The sequence below is a fragment of the Amphiura filiformis genome, chromosome 7 (genome assembly GCF_039555335.1).
Source record: "Amphiura filiformis chromosome 7, Afil_fr2py, whole genome shotgun sequence".
NCBI classification, from domain to species: Eukaryota; Metazoa; Echinodermata; class Ophiuroidea; order Amphilepidida; family Amphiuridae; genus Amphiura; species Amphiura filiformis.
The window spans coordinates 31,905,038-31,928,255 of NC_092634.1; the positions used below are offsets into that span (position 1 = coordinate 31,905,038).

The 23,218-nt window shown below is 36.3% G+C and overlaps 1 protein-coding gene and 1 long non-coding RNA gene across 2 annotated transcripts; both read right to left on the bottom strand.

Moving 5' to 3' along the window:
• Positions 1–1,808: 1,808 nt before the first annotated feature.
• On the bottom strand, positions 1,809–2,725 carry LOC140156340 (uncharacterized). Its single transcript, XR_011859530.1, has 3 exons — positions 2,597–2,725; positions 2,284–2,394; positions 1,809–1,919 (listed from the first exon to the last, which is right to left on the bottom strand). It is a non-coding gene; the product is annotated as an uncharacterized lncRNA (long non-coding RNA).
• A 915-nt stretch (positions 2,726–3,640) lies between these two features.
• Positions 3,641–22,369, bottom strand: LOC140157799 (galactose-specific lectin nattectin-like). The gene is made up of 5 exons (XM_072181045.1): positions 22,277–22,369; positions 7,787–7,962; positions 6,463–6,651; positions 5,576–5,698; positions 3,641–3,739 (listed from the first exon to the last, which is right to left on the bottom strand). Exons 1-5 carry the CDS (start codon positions 22,347–22,349, stop codon positions 3,641–3,643), a joined length of 660 nt encoding a protein of 219 aa, XP_072037146.1. The 5' UTR covers positions 22,350–22,369.
• Positions 22,370–23,218: the final 849 nt, after the last annotated feature.

Sequence of the window (23,218 nt, forward strand, 5' to 3'; positions counted from 1 at the left end):
TTTATAAGTACAGGGTGTCCCAAAAATGCCTTTACCATTAAAGTGAACTCTTCTACAAATTATCATGATATGGATGGATTCGTGCAAAGAGGAAACTTGAACAATTGCTTTGATACCTTTATTATTATTACTTGACCAGTTTCCTTGTGAATGTTGAAGCATATCAAATCACGTGTAATGTTTTGCTGGTTCTCTCAAACATTTTGGCTTGGCTTCCTCTCCCTTACAATAATAGAGATTGTTTTAATAGACTGTGTTTTAACAGTGTTGATCACAAAACGATGCATAGGCCTACAATGTTTAAAATGCTTTACGATATCGACACCTTTTCCTAATTTCATGTTGGTGTTTCTATCGCTGCTGAAGTTCAAGATTGTATAAATTAACAGAGCAGCTTTTCATTGCAGGGAAAAACACATCATATCATGAGTAAAATGAGTAAATCATTTACTTGAATAAATTATTATATGCCTTTTCCTTGGTCTCAAATGAAATTGCTTTAAATATAAATGATAAACGCAGTACCTCAACTTTGAAGTGTATGCAGGATGAGGGTCCAACATGAAAATCTACACAAAAGGCTTGCCATTTTAACCATTTAGCTATTCAAAACCATAGTTTAACCATGGGGTGTTTTTTGTGGGATTTTTAAAAACCTCCTTTTTCCAACCTCCCCCTCTTCCACACTCCCAGAATAATGAATACATTTTGTAGTGTCAAAAATAGCTCTACGATGACCTTGACGGACGGTGTATACAACTTTTAGCGGTGCGGAGCTGCGGTGCGGGGCTGCGGGGAGCGGTGCGGGGCTGCGGGGAGTGGTGCGGTACCTAAAAACAATTTCTCATCTGATATAACCCCATACAGGCCCTTTGCAGAATCACACCCGCTATTCAGACAACCCGTCACTCAAAAAACGCAGTTCTCAGAAGTTAGGGTTAGGGGTTAGGGTTAACAGCCCATTTGTCAGAATTCTGAAGAGTGGGCATTCTGAGTAGCGGGTCTTTTAACGGATACAGCCCGCTAGGCAGAAAACCCGCTAGTCAGAAGAAAAAATTCTGAGTAGCGGGACTTTTACATAAAATTCAATAAAAAGCCCACTTTTCAGAAAGTCAGTTATTCAGAAGGCCCGCTACTCAGCAACTTCTGACTAGCGGGCCTTCTGAATAATGGGTTTTCTGAATAGCGGGTCTTTTAACTACCGGGTCTTCTGAGTGACGGGCTGCACCCGAGCGCGAAAACCCGTTTTGGGTCACGCACCTCACTGATTTGGACCGGGCAAATAGAAAGAACAAGAATGATGACAAGTGCATCTATTTCCTTACTGATTCCACACGTGTCTCCTCGGTACCCCGCAAGACATCGGCACCAGAATCGACCTTGTTTCGTTACAAAACATTCGCCACCATTCATGCAATAGCCATCTGGACATTTCTCTGCAAAAAATAATAATAAAACAATTCTCAATCAATAATCTATAAATATGAACATCAATATCAAGAAAACAACCGCAAAATTACCCTGTATTCTTGCAGACACGCGCGAATGAACACGTATATGTATAACGGTAGCCGAAATCATGTAATAAAACTGTAGACCTAGAAACGTATGATATAAACCTTGTGTCAATATGCTGATTGCTGAGCTTTATTTATCCATAGATCGTCAAAAAATATCGTAGTGAAAAGTGACTCTGTGCAGGAGAGTGTTTTATGACGTTTGAGTTGACAGAACCATATGTTTTTAAAACATGACCATATTTATATTATTGAATAAATAAACGAACTTACGTTGTTCACATCTATCTCCGGTGAAGTCCCCGATGCAAACACAAACAAACTGATAACTCCCCGAGACAGCACAAATACCATTATTGAGACAAAAGTGACGTGGACAAGATGTAGATGACGTCGCAGGAGCTATGAGGATATTAAAAGAAAGAGAAAGGTCCTCAATCTGTCAAAAAATCTACTTTGTTTTGACATACGGTATTCAAGTTCAAGTATTTAGTGTTATACTCTCATTAACATTTTACAAGAGTGTTCCACCTCGAGTTCACCCCATCATGTAGTTTCAAGTGCAATTCGTCAAGGTTTTATGTTATTTGAATCAACTCCATATACTGTACCACTTCAACAAAATGCTATTTGTAGGACAGATTTGGTGGGTGTGACTCACAAAAATTGCTTATAAATATGATCAACTATTTATCATTTATTTATTTATTTATTTATTTATTTATTTATTTATCTATTTATTTATTTATTTATTTATTTATCTTACCTGTTTGACACCGGTCTCCCGTATATCCATTTCGACAATAACACGTTAACTGCCCTTCACTGGATAACCCACAATCCCCTTCATTGAAGCAGTAGTCAGCATTGCAACGAACTGTACATACAAAGGGCATAAATTTTTGATATTGAGTTTGGATGTTATCCTATAGAATATGCCCCCCCCCCCAATGCAAAGCTCCAATCTTCGGTACTCTAAATGGCATTCAAGGCTATTGTAATTACTTTCATTAAAACAAACTGTACAATAACTCATTATATCATTTTACTTATTGTATAGATTACGGGTACATTCTTACCAAATTCACATCTATCTCCATCATATTCTGGATGACATTGACACGTAAGGCTATCATCACTATGTCTGGTACATGTGCCTCCATTGAAACAATACAAGTCCGGACAATCACCTGGTACCAGACTTAAATCTGCAGTAAGAACAAGATCAATGATGCAGTCTATTCTTACCCGTCGGCATCAATTGTCATAATACAGTCATGGACAAAAGTTCGGAATATTTTTTATTTTTTTAGTGCATATTTCTTACCATCAATGACCCGTCAGCCATGCAAAATGGGTCACGGGTGTCTGGCAAGGTCTCAGGTACCATTCCATATTACTTCTTGCATCTGTCTGTTGTATACGATATTTATGATCATGGTGCAGATTTATACGCCCGTGTCATTGATTTACGTAATGGCGGCTACAAACAGAAGGATATTGGTGCCGCTTTAGGAATTATATAAGGTGCAGTTTCTAAAATTTTGATGAGAGGTCTAGAGACCGGAACTACTACACCTAGACCAAGATCAGGTCGGCCCCGAAAGACAACCGCCAGGAAAGACCGATCTCTCTTGAGACTTTGCCGTAATGGCCGCACAAAGCCTGCATCTCGGCTACCGGCAGAATGGCTGAGGTCCGTAAACGCGCCTGTCACCAGGAAACTTGTGAACAATAGACTGGTTAGTGCAGGTTTTCGCCCAAGCCGACTAATAAGAAAGCAGATACTTCTGCAACGACATCGGCATGCGTGCTTCCTTTGGTCACAGAGACATGGAAATTTGACAATAGGCCACTGGCGTAATGTGATCTTCAGTGACAAGGCATGGTTCCTCCTCTACAGACAAGATGACCGATTTAAGGTCCGAAGACAGGTCGGTCAAGCAATGCTTGAGGATTGTATCCTGCCTAGACGGCGCACAGAGCCCTATGCGTGAGGGAATTCCTTGAAAATGAGAATGTAGAACACCTGGACTTGCCGGCTTTGAGCCCGGATATGAACACTATAGAGGTACCCCGCAGGATAGGTAATATGGACAACCAACAAATCACCCTGCAGGAACCTAGACACGCCCTCGTTGATTGCCGGCGAGATATTCCACAAGGAACCTTGGCAATCCTGGTCCAGGGAATGTCACGTCGCATATATGGCCTTGAGCTGGCTAGGAGTGGACACACCAAAAATTGAGTTGTGTTTTCTCAAGCACGAAACTTATCTGAACATGTCACAGTGAGAGTTTAAGTTTTTGTTTAAACAATAAAGTTTGCTAGTGTCTTTAATCTCATTTTGTGATACAAAGAGTCCGCCAAAAATGTTGCGATTGTGTGATTCTTCCATTGTAATGCGTTTCCTCAGGTAATTCTCTGTTTCATTGACAAACTGTGTGATGTAAACATCAAAGGATTTGTATCTTTAAATTAAATTCAACTGAGCACTATTCCAGAACAATAAACCTGTTCATAGTATGATTAAAAACTGCATTTGATACAAAAATAAACATATTCCAAACTTTTGTCCATGACTGTATAAATTTTGATTTCCATTCTTAGCCGATGCGACAACTTAACCGTTACTAAAACACATTTTAATTTATGGTGTCAAAAATATTAGTTTGCAACTCTCTCTGATGGTAAACAAATGCCTAAGACATACCACTAAACATGCAAAAATCATCATCTTTGGTATTAAATCTATACCTTTGACGTATTTGTATTGATGCCCATCCTAAGGAATGGGCTACAAAACCCTAGAATCCCTGCTCGATTTGAATTTTACCGAGCTAAAGTAAAGATTGGGAAGCTATACCATATTATTGATTCCGAATTATTCCTGTTGCTCTAGAATTGCTCCCCGATTTGATTTTCACCGTGCTAAACCTAAAATTCGTGGCTATACTCTGGTTTTGTGGGCTATTCCTAGGAATGGGTTTCAAAACTCTAGTACGACTACCTGGATTTGGGTTTTGCCTTGTTAAACCCATGATTCAGAGGCTATACCATGGTATTAGTGCCCATTCTTAGGAATGGACTGCAAAACCCTAGAATCTCTACCCGATTTGAGTTTTGCTGAGCTCATTACTGGTTGACATACGATAAAGCGCCCAATAAATAAATATTCTTGATGTCCTTTAACATTTTGCCATGGTTAGCTATGTATATAATTCTGTAGATATAGTTCATTGATTGAGGACAGTGACAGTTGAGGAGTTAAGAAGATAAATAAATGCCAGAAGCTATTGTCAGTCAGTCATCCGGTCACAGATTGACCTCGATTTTCTTTTCACAGCGCTTGCCGTGGTCATGGAGATTGCTGGAAATAGGTCTTTTAAAGATTTCTTTGTGTCTTTGAACGACCAATGAGAGAACTACTTGTTTCAGCAGGTAAAGGATCATTACATCTAGTACCTATCATAAAATTATTTGAAAAACTGTGAATTTAAATGGTAAAATGTGAAGTCTAAAATTAGCAAATCTTATTGAAGTAAAACCAGAATAAAGTTTCACCCAACAATAAAGGGTATCAGATGGAAGCTTCCCATCCAACTAAATTATAAAGTTCTGTGTACGTGAAGTCCAATTTGGCTTAGCAAAGTCAAGACCACGCAAAAGGTGAAGCTTCTCTTTCAATGGTCAAAGTATACAAGTACTAAAACTTCAAAGGTGCTTGTATGTTTATTGAACCATGGTGATCAAAATAAATCCAGAGGCCACAACAAAAGTGTACTTGAGTCCAACATGGCGCCCAAATTTGCGAACGGGTCACTCAATGCTAATTTAAAGCAGAATGACTGTACACCCGACCCAAGCTTTGTGATGGACCTGTCTAATGGGATATCACATTAACAAGCATACAGTATGACACCGCCCCCGGTAAATGCTAGTCTTATCAAGTTACAGTCTGAATATGTGACTTCTTCAAAGCAACACTGTGAGTAAAGTAACGATTTTCTTTCGTATTCTTTCCTTGTCACACAATCATATTTCAAAGTAAGTATTACCTGCATTAGTTTCACAGTTCGTTCCTTCCCATCCAAAGGCACAGGTGCAAGAGAAACCTGTACCGCTGCTCGTACACTGACCACCATTCTGACACGGGCCATTGATACATTCCATTGTCCAAGCTGTCGATAAGCTTAAAATTAAATGTCATATAGCTACGGTTAATGTTTTGCAATAATATGAAGGGGTGCACTGGTGTGGGTTGCAGTGTGTAAAATCAGTAAAAGTAAACTAGTCCGTATGACATCCTCCTCTTAAAACCAACCTTCCTCGTTATTAACTTTGATTTTTATATATCGGGGCTCAGGCGCTGTCTTTAAATGCCTTATTATCAGTGGCGTACCGGGCAAAATTCCAACGTGACTTTACTGTGGCATGCACGCGTAGCGTCCTAAAATGTGCAAATTTAATGCTGAAATGGGCCAAAATAAGGGTAATTATGGACTATAACGGACCAAGTGGAAGAAGAACATTAAAAATTGGATCAATTTTGTCCCGGTATCTCCACCAACATCCCCCCATCACCCCCGTGCTGCGCCACTGCTACTTGGTTACTTATTGTGGCAAAGTTTCAGGGCGTCCGTCGGACGAGATGGTTAGGAAAGTAGTACATCCGGTGACAAAGTAGCCCGTCTCGGACGAGCAGACGGCGCTAATGGACAGCTCAACCATGAGCACCACACATGAGCTCTGTTAGCCTCTTTCAGGAACAACCTGTGTATCTCAATTGGTAGTGCATCAGACCCGTCTTACGAGGGTCTTGCGTTCCAGTCCCCGCACAAGTGGATACAATAAGGCATTTTATTACCTTAGAAATTACTCATTTAGCTTCATTTTGTGTTTTTGCCTAACAGATAAAAATGAAAATAAATTACATTTTGCAAACAAAGGGATTTGTAGAGCGACACGTAAAGTCGTTCCATATTCCAGGATCTCTCCACTTTAAATGCACACAATGCTCATCGTCATTCGCGTTGTCAGGCTGATTACTTCCCCAGTTAGTGAAATTCAAATGGCTACCGTCTGACCATGTGAAATCTCCTTCGGCAGCAATATCGTCCAGTCCTATCCAAACCTGTAATTAATTATATGACATGTCATGCACATAAACCACAATGCAAGTTGAATGGTTCCTGTTAGTAGTCTGGTCTGCGACAAAAATACGTTCGCGCCGGAAATTGACAGGCGGGCATGCGTCATCGATGACTGTTACCCGTTATATTGTGCGATATCAAGGCAAAGTCAGTCGGAACTCGAAAATATTGATTTTGAGATATAGCCAAACAAAGGAAATATTTCCTTTTGTTTCCTCTTTTTTTGAAACTCTTTGAATTTTTTCATATCTGTTTAACTGGTTGACAAATTTCATTGGAGATTTCTGTCAAATGCAGCTTTGTAAATGCTTTTTTACTATCCCATAAGAAACTAAAAATTTAATATTTCCGAGTTCCGACTGATTTTGCTTGATCGCATCAAGGAATCTAAACATGACGTCATATTATGCGTCCTTTGACCGCTTGGGAATTTAAAAAGGGAGGAAATGGTTTCAAAAATACGTGTATGCAAGTGAAAATTTTGTCATCTTTTTGCATATTTCTTCAAATCAGGTAAGTAAAACATCATGTTCGCATAATTTTGTACGTTTTCTACATAATGGCAAAGAAGATTATCACCACAGCACCACAACCAAGTTCCCATTGAACATATATGGGATGGAGGGCTATACAGCAGCAATATCATCAGTGCTCGTAGGTTTTTGATGGTACTAGTATTTATGAGTTACTGCGGGTATCATGTACTAATTGCAATTGCAAGTGTTCAAAAATTAAGAGCTCGTGAAAGTTAGACAAAATACTGTTCAGAAATTTGAAATGAACAAAAAGCCATGTAGTGACACGGAGATCAACCTAGCTTCTTATTTGATGCTCACTGATGTATATATGTAGACGGCGACCGTCAACACGTCAATTTCGGAAGGCTATTATAGCATAACAAAAGTTCCTGATAGATGCACAAATCCATTAGAGTGTGTACTTGGTTATTTGCATATTACAGAACATTTTGCATATTACTGGCATACATTGGTATAAACGTTATGTCATTGTTTTGTCTTCTATTCTTGTTTTAAACTTTAAGTTTCATAATACACACAATTTTTTTTTCTTAATTAATTTCAATTAATGATTATTTGTGTGTGTATATAAACATACCCTTTCGTTACCGTCTGTCATGTTAGTAATAAACTCGTTTTCCTCAGATGAGTGAATGCTGACGAGATCAGCTCCACGACCCTCACAGTCTCTTTCAGCGCTTAGCCAATTTGCATCCTTTTCAACGTAAAGATAACAGTGGTTATTAAACGCTGTCCAATCAGGTGGGCAATTGGCTGTTAATAAAGGAGATAAGACACTTGAAGGTACGTGTTTTCCTTCGAAAGAAAAAGATCATCACCCGTATTGATATTATTAGTTGTTTGTTCATGCAATACGAAAAATATCACTGGGTTGAGGTCGTATCACACGAGGCCGTATGCCGAGTGTGATACAACATCAAACCAGTGATATTTTTCGTATTGCATGAACAGACGGGGGTAACGAATAATTGATCATTCAGTAGACATGAATTTAGTGTAGGCCTACACAAATAAATAAATAAATAAATAAATAAATAAATAAATAACACCACCAATCTAAAATAATTCACCCCAAATTTACCATTACTTGACCATGTAATACGGCGCGCTATTGTCAACGCGCGACGCACAGTTAGCGCGTAACGCGAGGCAGCGCGTAATTGCCGTCTCTACCGCATACGCGATCAGCACGGTTACAATACTCCGCGAGTATGCAGACCCGCTGGTTCCCGGTGCTGATTAAGAGCTGATTAATACGGCTATATATTGTACGGTAATTTATGAAAACTGAACGATACGGAATTATATTATTTGCCTATTAACCAATGAAATGTCGTTATTCATGTCTACTGAATGATAAAATTCTATCCCCTGTTTTACGAGCACCAACACCATATTCATTCCATAAAAAATTTAAAAAGAAAAGCAAAATACGTCAAAATAGTTGGGAAAGGCTGGAGGCCAAAAAGTTTGCCTTTCCCTTAAAAGTTACCGAAAACCGAAAACAACAAATATAAGTGAAACTCAACCCAAATAATTTACACTACAATAACCAAAAGACAAAATGGCCGTGCTGACATGAAAAGATTACATAGATTAAAAGATTACTATCGCCTGATAATACATGAGAGATATCATTATTTCTAGAGAAACAACGAGGTGGCACGCTGAGTTGTTCCATGCTTAAGATTCGAAAGAACAAGAGCACTTTTACTAACAGAACGTTAGGTGAAGGCTTTAAGGGGTGGGGTATGAACGTTTGGACAGTATTTATCGTGGGACATTAGAGCACATCAGACATATCGAATTGCATTTTGAATACGAAGAATTTCTTTCTGATATAAAATAATTTTGATATTTTGAAATTCGCAATGTAATACACATTTTATGGCAAATGATTAAAATTGATGTTTTGATATTTAACAGTACTCGAAGTAAATGTTATAAACCTAATGATATATTCTTAAAGTGTATGTACGTGGGATGAAAATTTTGACCTTTCATATTGAAGATATTTGATTTTTTTCCCCAAAACAGCCAAAAAATTAGGTCTTTTGGGGAAAAATCCATATCTTCAATATGAAAGGTCAAATGTTCAATTGATCGTCGGCTTTTCCTCCCAGCTACATACACTTTAAGAATATATCATTTATAGAATTTACTTAGAGGACTGTTATGTAGGGTCAATACGCCTATTCTCGGTCAGTTTTACCGCTGACGATCGTTGCTTTAATTTTAGCCGTGTCTTCCGAACTTTGCGACTACCGGTGCTGCAGGTTTTGGTGACTTTTCAAGGTCACGGCAGCACAGTTCACCTCAAATAATAGATTTTTAGATTGTATGGTGACCTGAAATATAGGCTTTTAAAAGAAATAATGACATCATTTAAGAGGTAATTAAAATGGTGATTGTAATATAATCAGTGATTCGAAATTGTACATGCATTTTACCATGTTTTAAAGCTGTAAATTTAACAAATTGATCCATCTGCATCATAAATAACACCATAGCAAATGATTGGTGTTGTGTTTATGTAAATTCCCATAGAAACAGGAGTGTCCGAGAATAGGTATACGAATTCCGTCGGCATTCCTATTCTCGGTCAGTGTTCCTAGTATGAGCTATGTTGACATCGTTGTTGCCATGTGTCCTACACATGGTCATGCATGAACACATGATAAGTGTTGCATTTTGCTCTGCAGGCTTAAATTAGGGCTATAGCCATTTGTCGAATACAAATGAGCGAGGAGAAATTATTTGTGACCGCCCGCCCCTCCTCTCCTCTACCCCTTCCCCACCCCTACCCTGTCGTATTTTCGAGCTTTTTCGGTCGGAAAAATTGGGTCAACAATGTCACATTTCTGTCGGCAAAAATGGTTCCTGCCCTGGACCGAGAAAGGCGCTATAACTGAGTTGCGCAGATAACATACACATAACTTATCTCCTCGGGCCTACACGTGCTATTAGCGCAATTTTGTCATTACTTTATATACATGTTAGCACAAATAGCACCGCTATTTTCATGGGTGTGCTATTTGTGCAATTGACAGTGTTATTTTTTGACCACTTAGAAAAAACCCATTAGGGACATAGTCCAGTCAAAGTGGGTTTTGACTCACCACTAATTGCAACAGAATTTTTTACACTGCTATGAATGTCAGAGATGTCCCCTGAACAGCATACAAAAAGTATACCAAAATATACTTGGTGAAAAGGTAGTTTTTGGCAGGAAAAGGTCACACAGGGGTCAAATTTCAAAATCGCCCCAATCATTTTAAAAACCATACCAAATTATTCCTCTAGTCATAAGGATTCAGAAAAACTATAGTTTGCCATATCTGTGATGTACGGTTCTTGAGTTAGAACCGAAACGGTCAAAGGTCAAATGTTGGGTTCATAAGAGGTCAAAAAACTAAAAATTGTCTGATTTTAACCAAAATGGTCTCAAATTGTTCGTCTTGCAAACATGATTCATTTAAAGAATATTTGCACTGTTTAGGTTGTTTAATTACATGCGTAACATCAAAAACTAGGTTGGGGTCAACCTAGTTCAATGGTCAATAACCTATTTTACCCTGCTACCTAGGTAACGAAACATCCAAGATATGGCAAACTATTCTTATTTTGGAGTGTTTTTAAAGGACGAACACATTGAGACCATTTTCAAGGAGATCGGAGCATTTTTTCAAAGTTGACCCACGTGTAACCCAAAATTTGACCTTTGACCTTTTTGTGGCGCCCTCTACGGAGGCGCGCCACAATATAGGCATGACTTTGTGAAAAGCTTCTAATTTCACTCTTGCTAGATTGACTTCGCAATTGTTTTGCTAAAATTATGCCCAGCTCAGAAATAAAACCACAATTTGCTTGGATTTTATTTTATTATTGTTTTCTGATATGCACGGGATAAAATGGTGACCGTATATTCTTTGTTTAAAATACAAAATTAGGATTTATAAAAACACCAAATAAATCCTGACCTTTGTATGCGTTCAACCAGTTTACCGTATGCCTTAAAACCCGATATACGGTGACATTTGACCATACACTAGGGTCCACAACATGCTCATCTATCATGGGAACAGTTCTTAAACCCTAATACATTTGTACATTCATCCTTTGAAAATTTGGGAACACAAACTCATACTCTGCAACTTGAGGTCAAATTTTGCACTATGATTATGTAATTGAGGTTATTGGACTGTGCCATTGGGATGAGACCCTTGTGGTCCATAGTGATAAGATCAATTAACGAGGCCTCTTAAACTGATGGCTTTTGTTTGCTAATTACCATAGAATCTATATAGCGGTTATTGCCAAAGTTGCAATATGGTGGCACAATTGGGCGGCAAACTGTATGCAAACAACACGGTATATTAATTATACATGTTCTACATTGTTGTATTTTAAAACACTGAAGACCAAAATTGACTAGCTACTACCTCCATGATTGGATTAAGTAAATAACTAAATCCTGTTATCTACCCAGCAATGTTTGCTTATCTTAATAATTGTAACAAACTGTTGTGCACTAAATTGTATAAGACAGAAAAGGCAAACAGACAGAAATTTAGAGTTTTAAATTAGAGAGTTGACATGAAGTTGTAAGAGTTAAATTGTTATGGATATGATTGGTGTAAGCGCGAAAATGTTGAATGTCAGATCAAAGTCATCCGAGGTGAATTAAGTAATGTCAATCACAAATTGTTACAGGTCATTTGAGGTGGACTAAGTTTATATTTGGATTGTCAGAACACCTTCCCCAATCAAACACATTCCTCTTGCATTTGATCATCTTCTACTCTTCCCTAGAAAAATCATTATAATACCAAATCTACACACCATGGAATTCACCATATCACGTCCAAGTTCACATTGGGCGCCACATTCCTTTTTTAAAGGAATTTTTATTGCTTATAACTTGAGAATGGTACATCACAGATATGACAAACCGCCTTTTTCTGAATCCTTAAGACTAGAGGAATACTTTGGTATAGTTTTTAAAAAGATTAGAGCAATTTTGAAATTTGACCCCTGTATGACCTTTTCCCGCCAAAAACTACATTTCCACCAAGTATATTTTAGTATATTTTTGATATGATGTTCAGGGGACATCTCTAAATTGTATAAAAGTGAAAAAAATTATGTTGCAATTAGTGGTGGGTGGCCCCACAAATTTGTTTAGATTGACTGGACTAACATTAAAACACTAAATCCTTCCGCATTTGGTGTAACCTTGTATAGTTCCGGTTAAAACTAGCGCCTGAGCTAAATTTAAGTGAATCGTGCTTGTTTTTATGGGAACAACAGAGTAGGACCTCAACATTAAAAGTATGTTAAAAAAATGTTTAAAATCGATTGTGAATTAGTGACAGGCTGTCGGAATAATATCAAGGCCGGAACCGATAAGGAGGCGAAATTGTCGGCTGAAATTCGTGAGGGCGCTGTTCAGGTGCCCGTAGCGCAATAATTTGTTTGACTTTCATCGCTTGGAGGGGCGCAGAATCGATGCTAAATTAGTCAGTTTGGCGCCCCCTAAGGGTGGCGCCCGGGGCATTTTGCCCCTCTGTACCCCCCCCCCCCGTAGTTACGCCACTGATCTGCAGTGTTATTGATACCAAAATGAGTTCATTTTCATCAGTAAAACGTGAGTTTTGGTGATTTGTATGTCCCCTACCCCTTAATATTGTTATTATTTTATGTTACACATGGAAATTAACCCTTTTTTACATTTTATGTCGATCTACCTGACAACTAATGGTTTAATTGCTTTTAAAATAATTACTAGAAAGTTAGAACAACCAATTAACTACATATTGGTACCAAAATGAATTCATTTTCATCAGCAAAACTTACGTTTTTCGTGATTTGTATGTACCCCTTAATATTGTCATATTTTACGCTGTTAGACATGGAATATTAACATATTTCTCATATTTTATGTTTAACTACCTGACAACTAATGGTTTAAATGCTTTTAAAATAATGCTAGAAAATGAGAACAATCAAATATAGCTACATATTGATACCAAAATGAATTAATTTTCATCAGCAAAACTTGAGTTTTGGTGATTTGAAATTTCGAATGTCCCCTCACAGTGTATTTTACCCATACGAAAAATCATTCCGTACGGACCGTACCGTGCATGCACAGAACACAGACAGTGACGCAATCAACCAATCAGCAGTTGGAAAATCGTTAACCCAATGACGTCATCGCTGCATTTTCATTGATAAAATTCAGAATCGTTCAAAATCACGAGTTTTTAATTGCAAATATTTAATTTGTGTAATTATGAATGTCACTGTCTATCTTAAATTAACATTGTGTATTATCGTAGCGTTGAATGCGCTGAAGCTTGTGAGGCGGAACCGTTGCAAATTTGGCGGATCTTTTGTTTTTTGTGACATTAAAAATCCATCTTTCGCATGGCCGCTGTGTGTGTGGGGGGGTGTGGGAACGGGGTTCAGTTATGCACGCGCTGCATGCATAAACACTAGTACTGCTGACTGCGTGTACCAATCGTAGCAGGGTGTAAAATATACAACAAAGTCAATGTTTAATCTCAAATACGTTATTGGGTAAATATAAGCATTTGAATAATTTAACAATAATTTGAATCTGAAAAATAAATGAACATGAAAGTTAATGAGTGATTTTACAACATATTTGACTGTTGGATAAATATGGGTGCTGCAGCTTTGGAGCTAAGGCAATATGGCGCATTACTTTGAAGTTGGTAATGGGTAAATTACACTGTGCCCCTATCCTTAATATGTGACTCCTCGCCACAACTGAGCCCGGATGTCGCCAGTGCCACTATTGAGATATGCTCCATCGAACTTAACAATAAACAATAGGAAAGAAAGGATTTATTGACTGTTTTATTGATTTTTCACTACTTAAATGTCAAGTACTATAGACATGATATACATCATTTTAAAGCTAATTTCAAGCAGAATATTTTGGTTGAATATCTCAAAAATGATGATTGGCGACATCCGGGCTCAGTTGTGGCGAGGAGTCACATATTGTCATATTTTACGCTGTTAGACATGGAATATTAACATTTTCGTATATTTTATGTCTATCTACCTCACAACTAATGGTTTAATTGCTTTTAAAATAATACTAGAAAGTTAAAACTATCAATTAGCTACATATTGTTACCAAAATGACTTAATTTTCATCAGTAAAGCTTGACTTCCCCTACACCTTAATATTGTCATATTTTACGCTTCTACACTGGAAAAATTGATAGTTTTTAACATTTTAAGTCTATACAGCTAACAACTAATGGTCATTTTGCTTTAAAAGATTACAAGAACCAAATAGCTATGTATTGATGCCAAAATGAATAAATTATAATGAATAAACATCGAGTTATGTTGGATTGTACGTCCCCTACCCCTTAATATTGTCATATTTTACACTGTTACACATTGGAGAATTAACATTTTTTCACACTTTATGTCTATCTGATGGTTTTTCTGTTAAAAATATTACTCGAAAGTTAAAACAATCAATTAGCTACATGTTGATACCAAAATGAATTCATTATTATGAGTAAAGGTTGAGTTATGGTGGTTTTTATTTCCCCTAACCCTTAATAATACCATATTTGACATTGTTATACATGAAAAATTAACCTTTTCTCACATTTTATGTCTATCTACCTGACAAATAATGTTTGCTTTGCTTTAAAATAATACTAAAACATTCGAACAATCAATTAGCTACATATTAATTCCAAAATGAATTCATTATCATGAGTTGAAGTTGAGTTATGATAGTTTATATTTCCCCTACCCCTTAATATTGTTACACACGCTGCTACATGTGGAAAAGTAACTATTTTTAACATTTTCAGTCTATTTTCCTGACAAGCAGTGGTTGATCTCACCCCGCACATATAAATATTCAAAATATTACATGAATGGTAACTTACCAAACAAATTTTGTTAATGGAACTTATAAAATTCAGCTGAGTGACATATTAAGACACGTAAAACACCCCAACCCCGAATCCTATACACACCCACACCCACACCCACCTACACACCCCACCTAGCCCAAACCCACACAACACAAACCAACATGCACGCAAACATGCACTTTGATATTTGAACCGCGGAACAATAATGTTTGTCTAGATATGCTTGATATTAAAAACAAAATTAAAAAATGGAGCTTAATTAATTTTGAAAATAGAAATTGGCACAATAGTAAAATTTGAAGCCAGTGCCACAAAAACACCCACCCTACGCATTTTTGTGAAAAATCAGATTTTTCACTAGTGTATGGACTGGCCACTTCCAATCATGATCTAATGAAACCTAGGTTTGCTTTCAAATAATACTATGAAGTTAGAACAATCAATTAGCTACATATTCATACCAAAATAAATTCATTATTATAAGTAAAAGTTGAGTTATGGGAATTTATATCTCCCCTACTCCTTAATTTTGTCCTATTTTTTGTGATTTTATGTGATTATACGTCCATATTATAAAATGACCTGTAAAAAAGTGTTACCACAATTTGAGTCCACTACCTACCTAGCAGTGATCTAGAGGGTCCATAGCCTACTAACTACCTATGGTGTCAAACCTTGTAGTTGTATGTAGTGGGGTGAACGAACTCCTTATTTAGGGCCCCTGTGTGATCTTGCTCCTGGACTAGTCGGGTGTGCCACCGTATTCCGCTGTGCGCTCCCACAAAATAGGACCACCTCGGACCCCGATAAACCGTTTTGAAAGGATCGCTCCTTGTCAATATATCTGAGAATACTGCACACGTATTTTATTATGGGTTTAAGAGAGATTTTCTGAGAAATACCGATGAAATGGGAAAAAGGCGGAAGATGGGGGTCAGCAAATTTCAACCATATTTTGGCAATTTAGTAAGTTTGGATAAGTGTTCACAGTAATCAGGTTAAATAAATCTGGTATGCCCCCTCCTAGGAAATATGGTACCCCTAAAATATGCCCCTAACACATATTTCCCTGACTTGTAAAATACCGTTTTATACCATTTTTTGAGCAATATTTTTGTGCCTAAGACAACCATTAATGAAAATAAATTTTTGTACACAAAATCTTTCATCCTTCGTCTTCTTGAAAAAATATGAAACAACAAATATTTATTTTGGGATGTTCCATTTATTTACAGGGGAGGGGGCCCATATTTCACATTTTACAACTTTTGAAAAAAACTGAAATATCCCTCTACTTTGTGACATCATTGTAAGAGTTCCCCAATCTTTTTCAAATTGTTCATTACAGGAGAGAAGCTCTGTACATAGGTTATTCATATAATGCAATAAAAATCATGGAGACTTCTTTACTTTTCAGAAAACACAAACATGTATTTCCCCAATATATGGCATTGGTATAATGATGCTGTATATTACACCAACATCAAACGTATGATTTTTTCACTGTATCAGTCCCTTATTTTGAGTCAATAGTCAGTTATTGCTTTGAAGAGGTGATCACCACATTTAAGAATACAAACCAAGTATATGGGTGCTTCTCTTTTACAGCACATTGGTAAAATCGCCAGTAAATAATGCTCCATGAACTCCCAAGCGTGTATTTCCCTGACTTGTAAAATGCGGTTTTATACCATTTTTGAACAATATTTTTGCACCTAAGACGAGCATTTATGAAAGTAAATTTTGTACGCAAAATCTTTCATCCTTCGTCTTCTTGAAAAATATAAAACAACAAATATTTAAATCAGGATGTTCCATTTATTTACAGGGGAGGGGGCCATATTTCACATTTTACAACTTTTGAAAAAAAAGTGAAATATCCCTCTACTTTGTGACGTCATTGTAAGAGTTCCCCAATTTTTTTCATATTGTTCATTATATCATTCAATAAAAATTATGGAGACTTCTTTACTTTTCAGAAAACACAAACATATGTTTTCCCCATAAACGGTATGGCATTTGTATAATGATGCTGTATATTACACCAACATCAAACGTATGATCTTTTCACTGTTGATCAGTCCCTTATCTCGAGTCAGTTATCTTGAGTCAGTTATTGCTTTGATGAGTTGAGCACCACATTTAAGAATACAAATCAAGTACATGGTTCCAATATCTGTGATGGGTGCTTCTTTTTTACAGCATATTGGTAAAATCACCAGTAAATAATGCTCCGTGAACATAAAGGCCTATTATGTTAGTGTTATCACGATTATTATGATGATCACAATCTCCTATTCTGACTTTTAATCATTTTACATGTATCAGCACTTTGGGTATACGGAATAGTATATATTAGGAACTAGGCCTACAAAGGGCCCATGCCACAAAAGTACAAAATCCTATTAACCTTGGGTGGGGGAGGGGGGTAAATCATAGTACTAGTAGTGGGCTTTAATTGGTCATGTTTTGTTTTTCTTAAGGCGTTGTGTTGGTGTGTGGGGTGTGCGTGTATGTCTTTTATTTGACTTTTGGCAGGGACCACCATGACCACATGGCACTCATTTGTGCGTGTATGTCTTTTATTTGAAAAGGGTGGGCGTACCGGGCAAAATCCATTTTGACCAAATTTACCCTTTTTTACTCTAGACTTTGAACCATGCCCGTAAACCTCATATTATAGAAAAAAGCTAAAACAGTTTAAAAATTACATAACAATATTGATATTAATGATGAAATAGAAAAATAACATACATGTACTATTAAAAATGAAACATGTAGATAAATTGTTTGCTCTTTTTTTTTTTGCATTTTATATTTTGGTTTATTCCCGGGGGGAGGGCACTTCCACTTCTTTTAACATGGCCGAGGCACATCCCTGCCATTTCGGATAGGGAGTGGGTTTATTCTATATTTTTGATATACAGTGTAAGCTATTCGGACAATTCAAAGGGAAGAGGCAGTTTCCATGGCAACAGTCATTTATACTCATTCAGTCATTTTTAAGCGAATTTCCCCCGTAACATTTGGTAAATTTTCTTGTAAAATTTTCCAAAAAATTGCCCTTTGATATAAATGGCTGTTGCCACGGAAACTGGAAACTGCCACAGGCGCAGGCATAATCTGCTGCTCGATAGTGACCTGAATATCATGAGCACCATGTGGTCATGGTGGTCCCTGCCAAATTTCATCTCCGGTACGGTACCAGCGCACATCATCAGGTGATCCACTCGGAAGGTTCCATCCACATTATTATCAAGATAAAACCCATTATGCCATCTTTTGTTGCCTCCCTTATTCCAGATGACAGCAACAATATTTTTCTGTGGTCTATGACCTCTTGAAATTCATAAGTACTCTTTAGTCATAAAATGCATGTTTTTAGTAATTTGGGGAATTTTGGCCAAAAATTGACCCATTTTCATATTACTTGCATTAAAAAGTTTGTATTACACTTTATGTTATTGATATACATGGATTCTTTATTTTTAGGCTACATATATTAGGAGAATTCAAAGAGAGTTTCCATGGCAACAGCCATTTATACTAATTTTTAATTCCCCAGTGAATTGAGCAAATGTCCGGGTAAATAAAAACATGCCATTTTATTAATCACTCAAATGGATATGAATATGAAATTATTTAATACAAGAAAGGTAGACCTTCTCCGAGTTACTGCGAACGGAGCCAGTTTTGATAATAGTTTTGGTATAGAAATAGTAGCGTCACTTTTCAACAGTTTCAATAAAAAATCTGATTCTGTAAAGATAGCCATGAAATTAAAGCTAATTTTAAATTCGCGACATAATACACATTTTATGGCAAATTATTAAAAATGTATATAATTAAAAAAAAAAATTAACAGTCCTCAAAGTAAATTGTATAAATATGATGATATGTACTTAAGGTGGTACTACACCTCTTGATAAATTTGTGACTATTTTTGCGTTTTTCTCAAAAACTAATAAAACACTGGTAATAAAAGTTATGTATATTATAGGGGCAAGGAATCCAGTTACTACACTGGAATTTCAGGGACTCAAGATAAGTAGTTATTGATTTATTGATCAAATATTGGTTTTCCCTCATTTTTGACTCCACAACTGTTGTCTGTGCTGAAATAAAATTTTCATTGCAGTAGTTGTATACTCCTTGCCCCTATAATTATACATATCTTACTTGTCACCAATGCGCTATAATCTGTGAGAAAAATGCAAAAATAGGCACAAAATTGGCCAGGGGTGTAGTACCACCTTAAAGCCGATGATCAATTGAAAATTTTGACCTTAATCTGATATAGATTTTTTTCCCAAAACACCAAAGCAAGTTAGGTCTTTTTGGGAAAAATCCGAGCCCTTAAATGAAAATGTATTTTTTATTTAATACAACTAGAAAGGAAGTAAAAAATGAAAAATATTGCCACGCATGGTAGAAAATGCCACTTAAAAATGTTGATTTTTACATGCTTTGCAATATGATGGAGCATGGAGAGAGAGAGGAGGGGAGAGAGATGAGGAGGAAGAAGTTCATAGGAACCTCAATACAAACCCCAAAATCAATTCAATGTCAGCAGCATTATTGGTATTTCAAAAAATAGGAATCATAGACAGATAAGCATTTTTATGTTTATCATAATAACACCCCTACTTGATGAATGTATCATTCCAATATTACTATTGTCTTTGTTGTTCACTACATGTGATAGAAAATAATTGTAGGCTATATGTACCTTGGAAGAAAGAGATAATATTCATTTGAGGATGCATATAAGCATGATGCAATTTTTAAATCAAAACAGAGGGAATTGTAGTACTGACACGGGGTATTGACACCCAACAAATAATGGAATAGTCCTTTTCTAAGCATTTCTACAGCAAAATTTAGGCCCCAAACTTATTATGCAGTATTGTTGATGTTGTTTACTTCAAATATGCTCACGTTTTATCCAATTTCTTTTCAAACATGGAAAATCACCGAACATGAGTTTACAGCTTAGAAATGTCGCGGTTGTATTTTCTGAAAAAGGGCATGAAATAAGATGTGCTCATTTTAAAACGGAAAAAGTCTCCATGATTTTTATTTGCTCAATTGTTTGGCCTATATTTACTTTATCCAACATATCAATAACTTTTACAAAAATATTGGGGAACTCTCACAATCATCTTGTAAACTTGGCTTCAAAATTGGGATTTTTAACATTTATAAAATTGCTAAAAAGGCAATTACACCCCTCTCTGAAAATGGAACAATCCAAACTTTTTCTAAAGAATTTGTAATTGCTCTGTCGAGACAAAATGTGCATAATTACTGTGAAGTATAAATAAATTGTCTGCAAATTGGTGTTATTACGTGGCTCTAGTCGAAAGTTAGCGCATATTTCCTAGTTTTTGTGTCTGAGAAGACAATCATAGGGGTTAATTTTGAGGGGGGTCCAGTATCTCCCAGTGGGGGTCCTCAAAATTTTTTAATACCTCCACTGTAAATACTCATGGACACATGTTTGATTGACAAAATATGAACAAAATTTGCTGACCCCATCTTCCACCTACCATCTGAGTCTATCGGATAAACTCTCTTAAGTTATCAAAACCGCATCATACCGATCAACCAGGCTTCCAAAAGAGAATGACCGAGAATAGGTATAGAAAAACTACACGGTGACCGAGAATAGGTGTTTAGTGACCGAGAATAGGCGTTGTCGTCGACTTTGACCTTTTGACCTTGTACTCCCAATACAAGTTCAATGGAAGATGTCATGCAGGGTATGTTAAACGGGGTGTTGTGGGGAATGCACGTTCCCATATAGCTAACTTTTATAATTATTTACGCAAGAAATAGAGCGGGTTGTTTCTTAAGTGACCGAGAATAGGCGTATTTACCCTATCAAAAAATGTGAAAAATATCACATTTTAATAATTTGTCATAAAATTTGTATTATATCGTGAATTTCAAAAATGAAAATTATTTGATATCAGAAAGACATTTTCGTATTCAGAATGCAATTCGATATGTCTGATGTGCTCTCATGTCCCACAAAAAACATTGTCGAAACGCTCAAAACGCTCATTCCAGATCCCTTAAATATATATAAAAGGCCCAAGTAGTGACCCCAGCGCAAGTGTAAAAAAAATAAAATTGTTTATAAATTGCTTAGAAGTGAAGGATAAGTCATTCAATTTGTCATTTAGTATTATTGAAATGAAACATTTGGCAAAAAACGAAGAAAACACCAGTATTGATGAGGTTGAAGCCCCGATTAAAAAACATGTAGCTTATTTATACTGTCAGTATATAAATTACAGATTCATGTACATTGCCCTATTTTGTCTTAAATACACGGCTTTCGGCTGAACCACTAACAGGCCCTAACAGGCTATGTTAGCACATCTATGACAATGACAAAGGTACCAAAATCTGAATTTTGATGATATTTACGATCGTCCGTATGAGCAATGTACTCATGGAAGTTACAACGTTTAGTAACATAATTATTAAATGTAGAGTACAGCACATTATGGAGTACCTGTACATAAACGTATTTATAATTAGCTAGCAATGATAGCTCTGTGCATTCTACAGTACCTGTAACCCATAATTCAGGTAGGGCAAGATTAGCTGGAGTGAATTAAATATAATAATTATACGATTTGGAGCAAAACGTTTAAATTTATTCTTGATACCAACATTTCCGGAAATACTTCGGAATACGTACTTCTGAAAACACAACATACAAAATTGTTTTCTGTGTTTGGATAGTTTCTGAGCCAGTCTAACACAATACCACGAAAGTCATATTGTTTGGTGCTTCAAACCTTTAAAGGATTCCTTGTGTGTCGATATGCTGGAAAAACAGAGGAGTGAAACTCGACGATAGTTTAATATGAGAATACCTTGAATATCGGGAACAATCCAACTAGGTTATAGACAGGTTAAATATCATTTCAAAATGGTTAAACTATTTCACTGCATACATTTTATATGATCTGATTACCAATATTGTCATGTGTAAGCTTACACTTGACTGAATTTGCTGCAGTTAATATCATCAACAAATATGAAACGATTGTACATCGCTAAAAATACAAATACCAAATTCATAATATCATCACGAACCTCATAGCTATACTTACCTCCATTGGAATGATGTAGTTGTTGGACGATAAGCATCAAGATGATAGAATAAGTATGTAAATTTGCACCCATTTTGGACAGCTGCAGCGGAACTTGAGGCAGAAACTGCTGTAACTATAAGCCTACAGCCTAGACTTATTTGCGCAGGTAGTGCAGACACGAAAGTTATGATTTCATGGATACACTTGTTCCGAGATTTTTTTTCTTTGTTCTATTTCAGAGCAATTGAAAGAGATTGTACGCACTAGTGAAATTCGCAAATAGGTGAGACCTTTTTTCTTTTTTCGTTCAATTTCAAAGCCACAAATTATGGGTTATTCCAGTTGATATCTACCACCATGGAAGACAAGACATAATAATAATAATAATAATAATAATAATAATAATAATAATAATAATAATAATAATAATAATAATAATAATAATAATAATAATAATAATGATAATAATAATAATAATAATAATAATAATAATAATAATAATAATAATAATAATAATAATAATAAACAGCACTTAATATAGCGCATTTCCAGAACCTGCTCAAAGCACTTTACAAAAAATACAAAATATATACAAAACATAATAATACCTGAAAAAGGCCAAAAATAGCGGCAATCAGTACAGGTGAGTTTTAGGTTACTCTTGAAACTATTTACTGTGGGAGAAACTCTGATGTTTAAAGGGATGTTGTTCCCCAATTTTGGACCCTGTACACTGCCTCATTTCAAATATATAGTTTTAGTTTTGGTTTTGGTTTTAATCACGTGGTTTCCTATTGTCCTGCCTAACCAATTGAATCATTAGTTATCGAACTCATTGTTTCTACCTGTTGTTTAATACCGAAGATTTGTGTCAGTCAGTTTCGGTTTTGGTTTCAGTTTCTTATAAGTGGTGTGGATCGTAAAATTATTTGATTTGAAGCAGGAAAGTTGAAAAAGAAG

Bases quoted from the DNA above. Each gene is read 5' to 3' on its own strand.
- LOC140157799 (XM_072181045.1), bottom strand. From the start codon at position 22,349: ATGGGTGCAAATTTACATACTTATTCTATCATCTTGATGCTTATCGTC. The intron at 7,963-22,276 runs GTAAGTATAGCT...CTTTATTAACAG, and splicing joins ACTACATCATTCCAATGGAG to CCAATTGCCCACCTGATTGG. The intron at 3,740-5,575 runs GTAATACTTACT...GTCCACTCCTAG, and splicing joins GAACTGTGAAACTAATGCAG to CCAGCTCAAGGCCATATATG.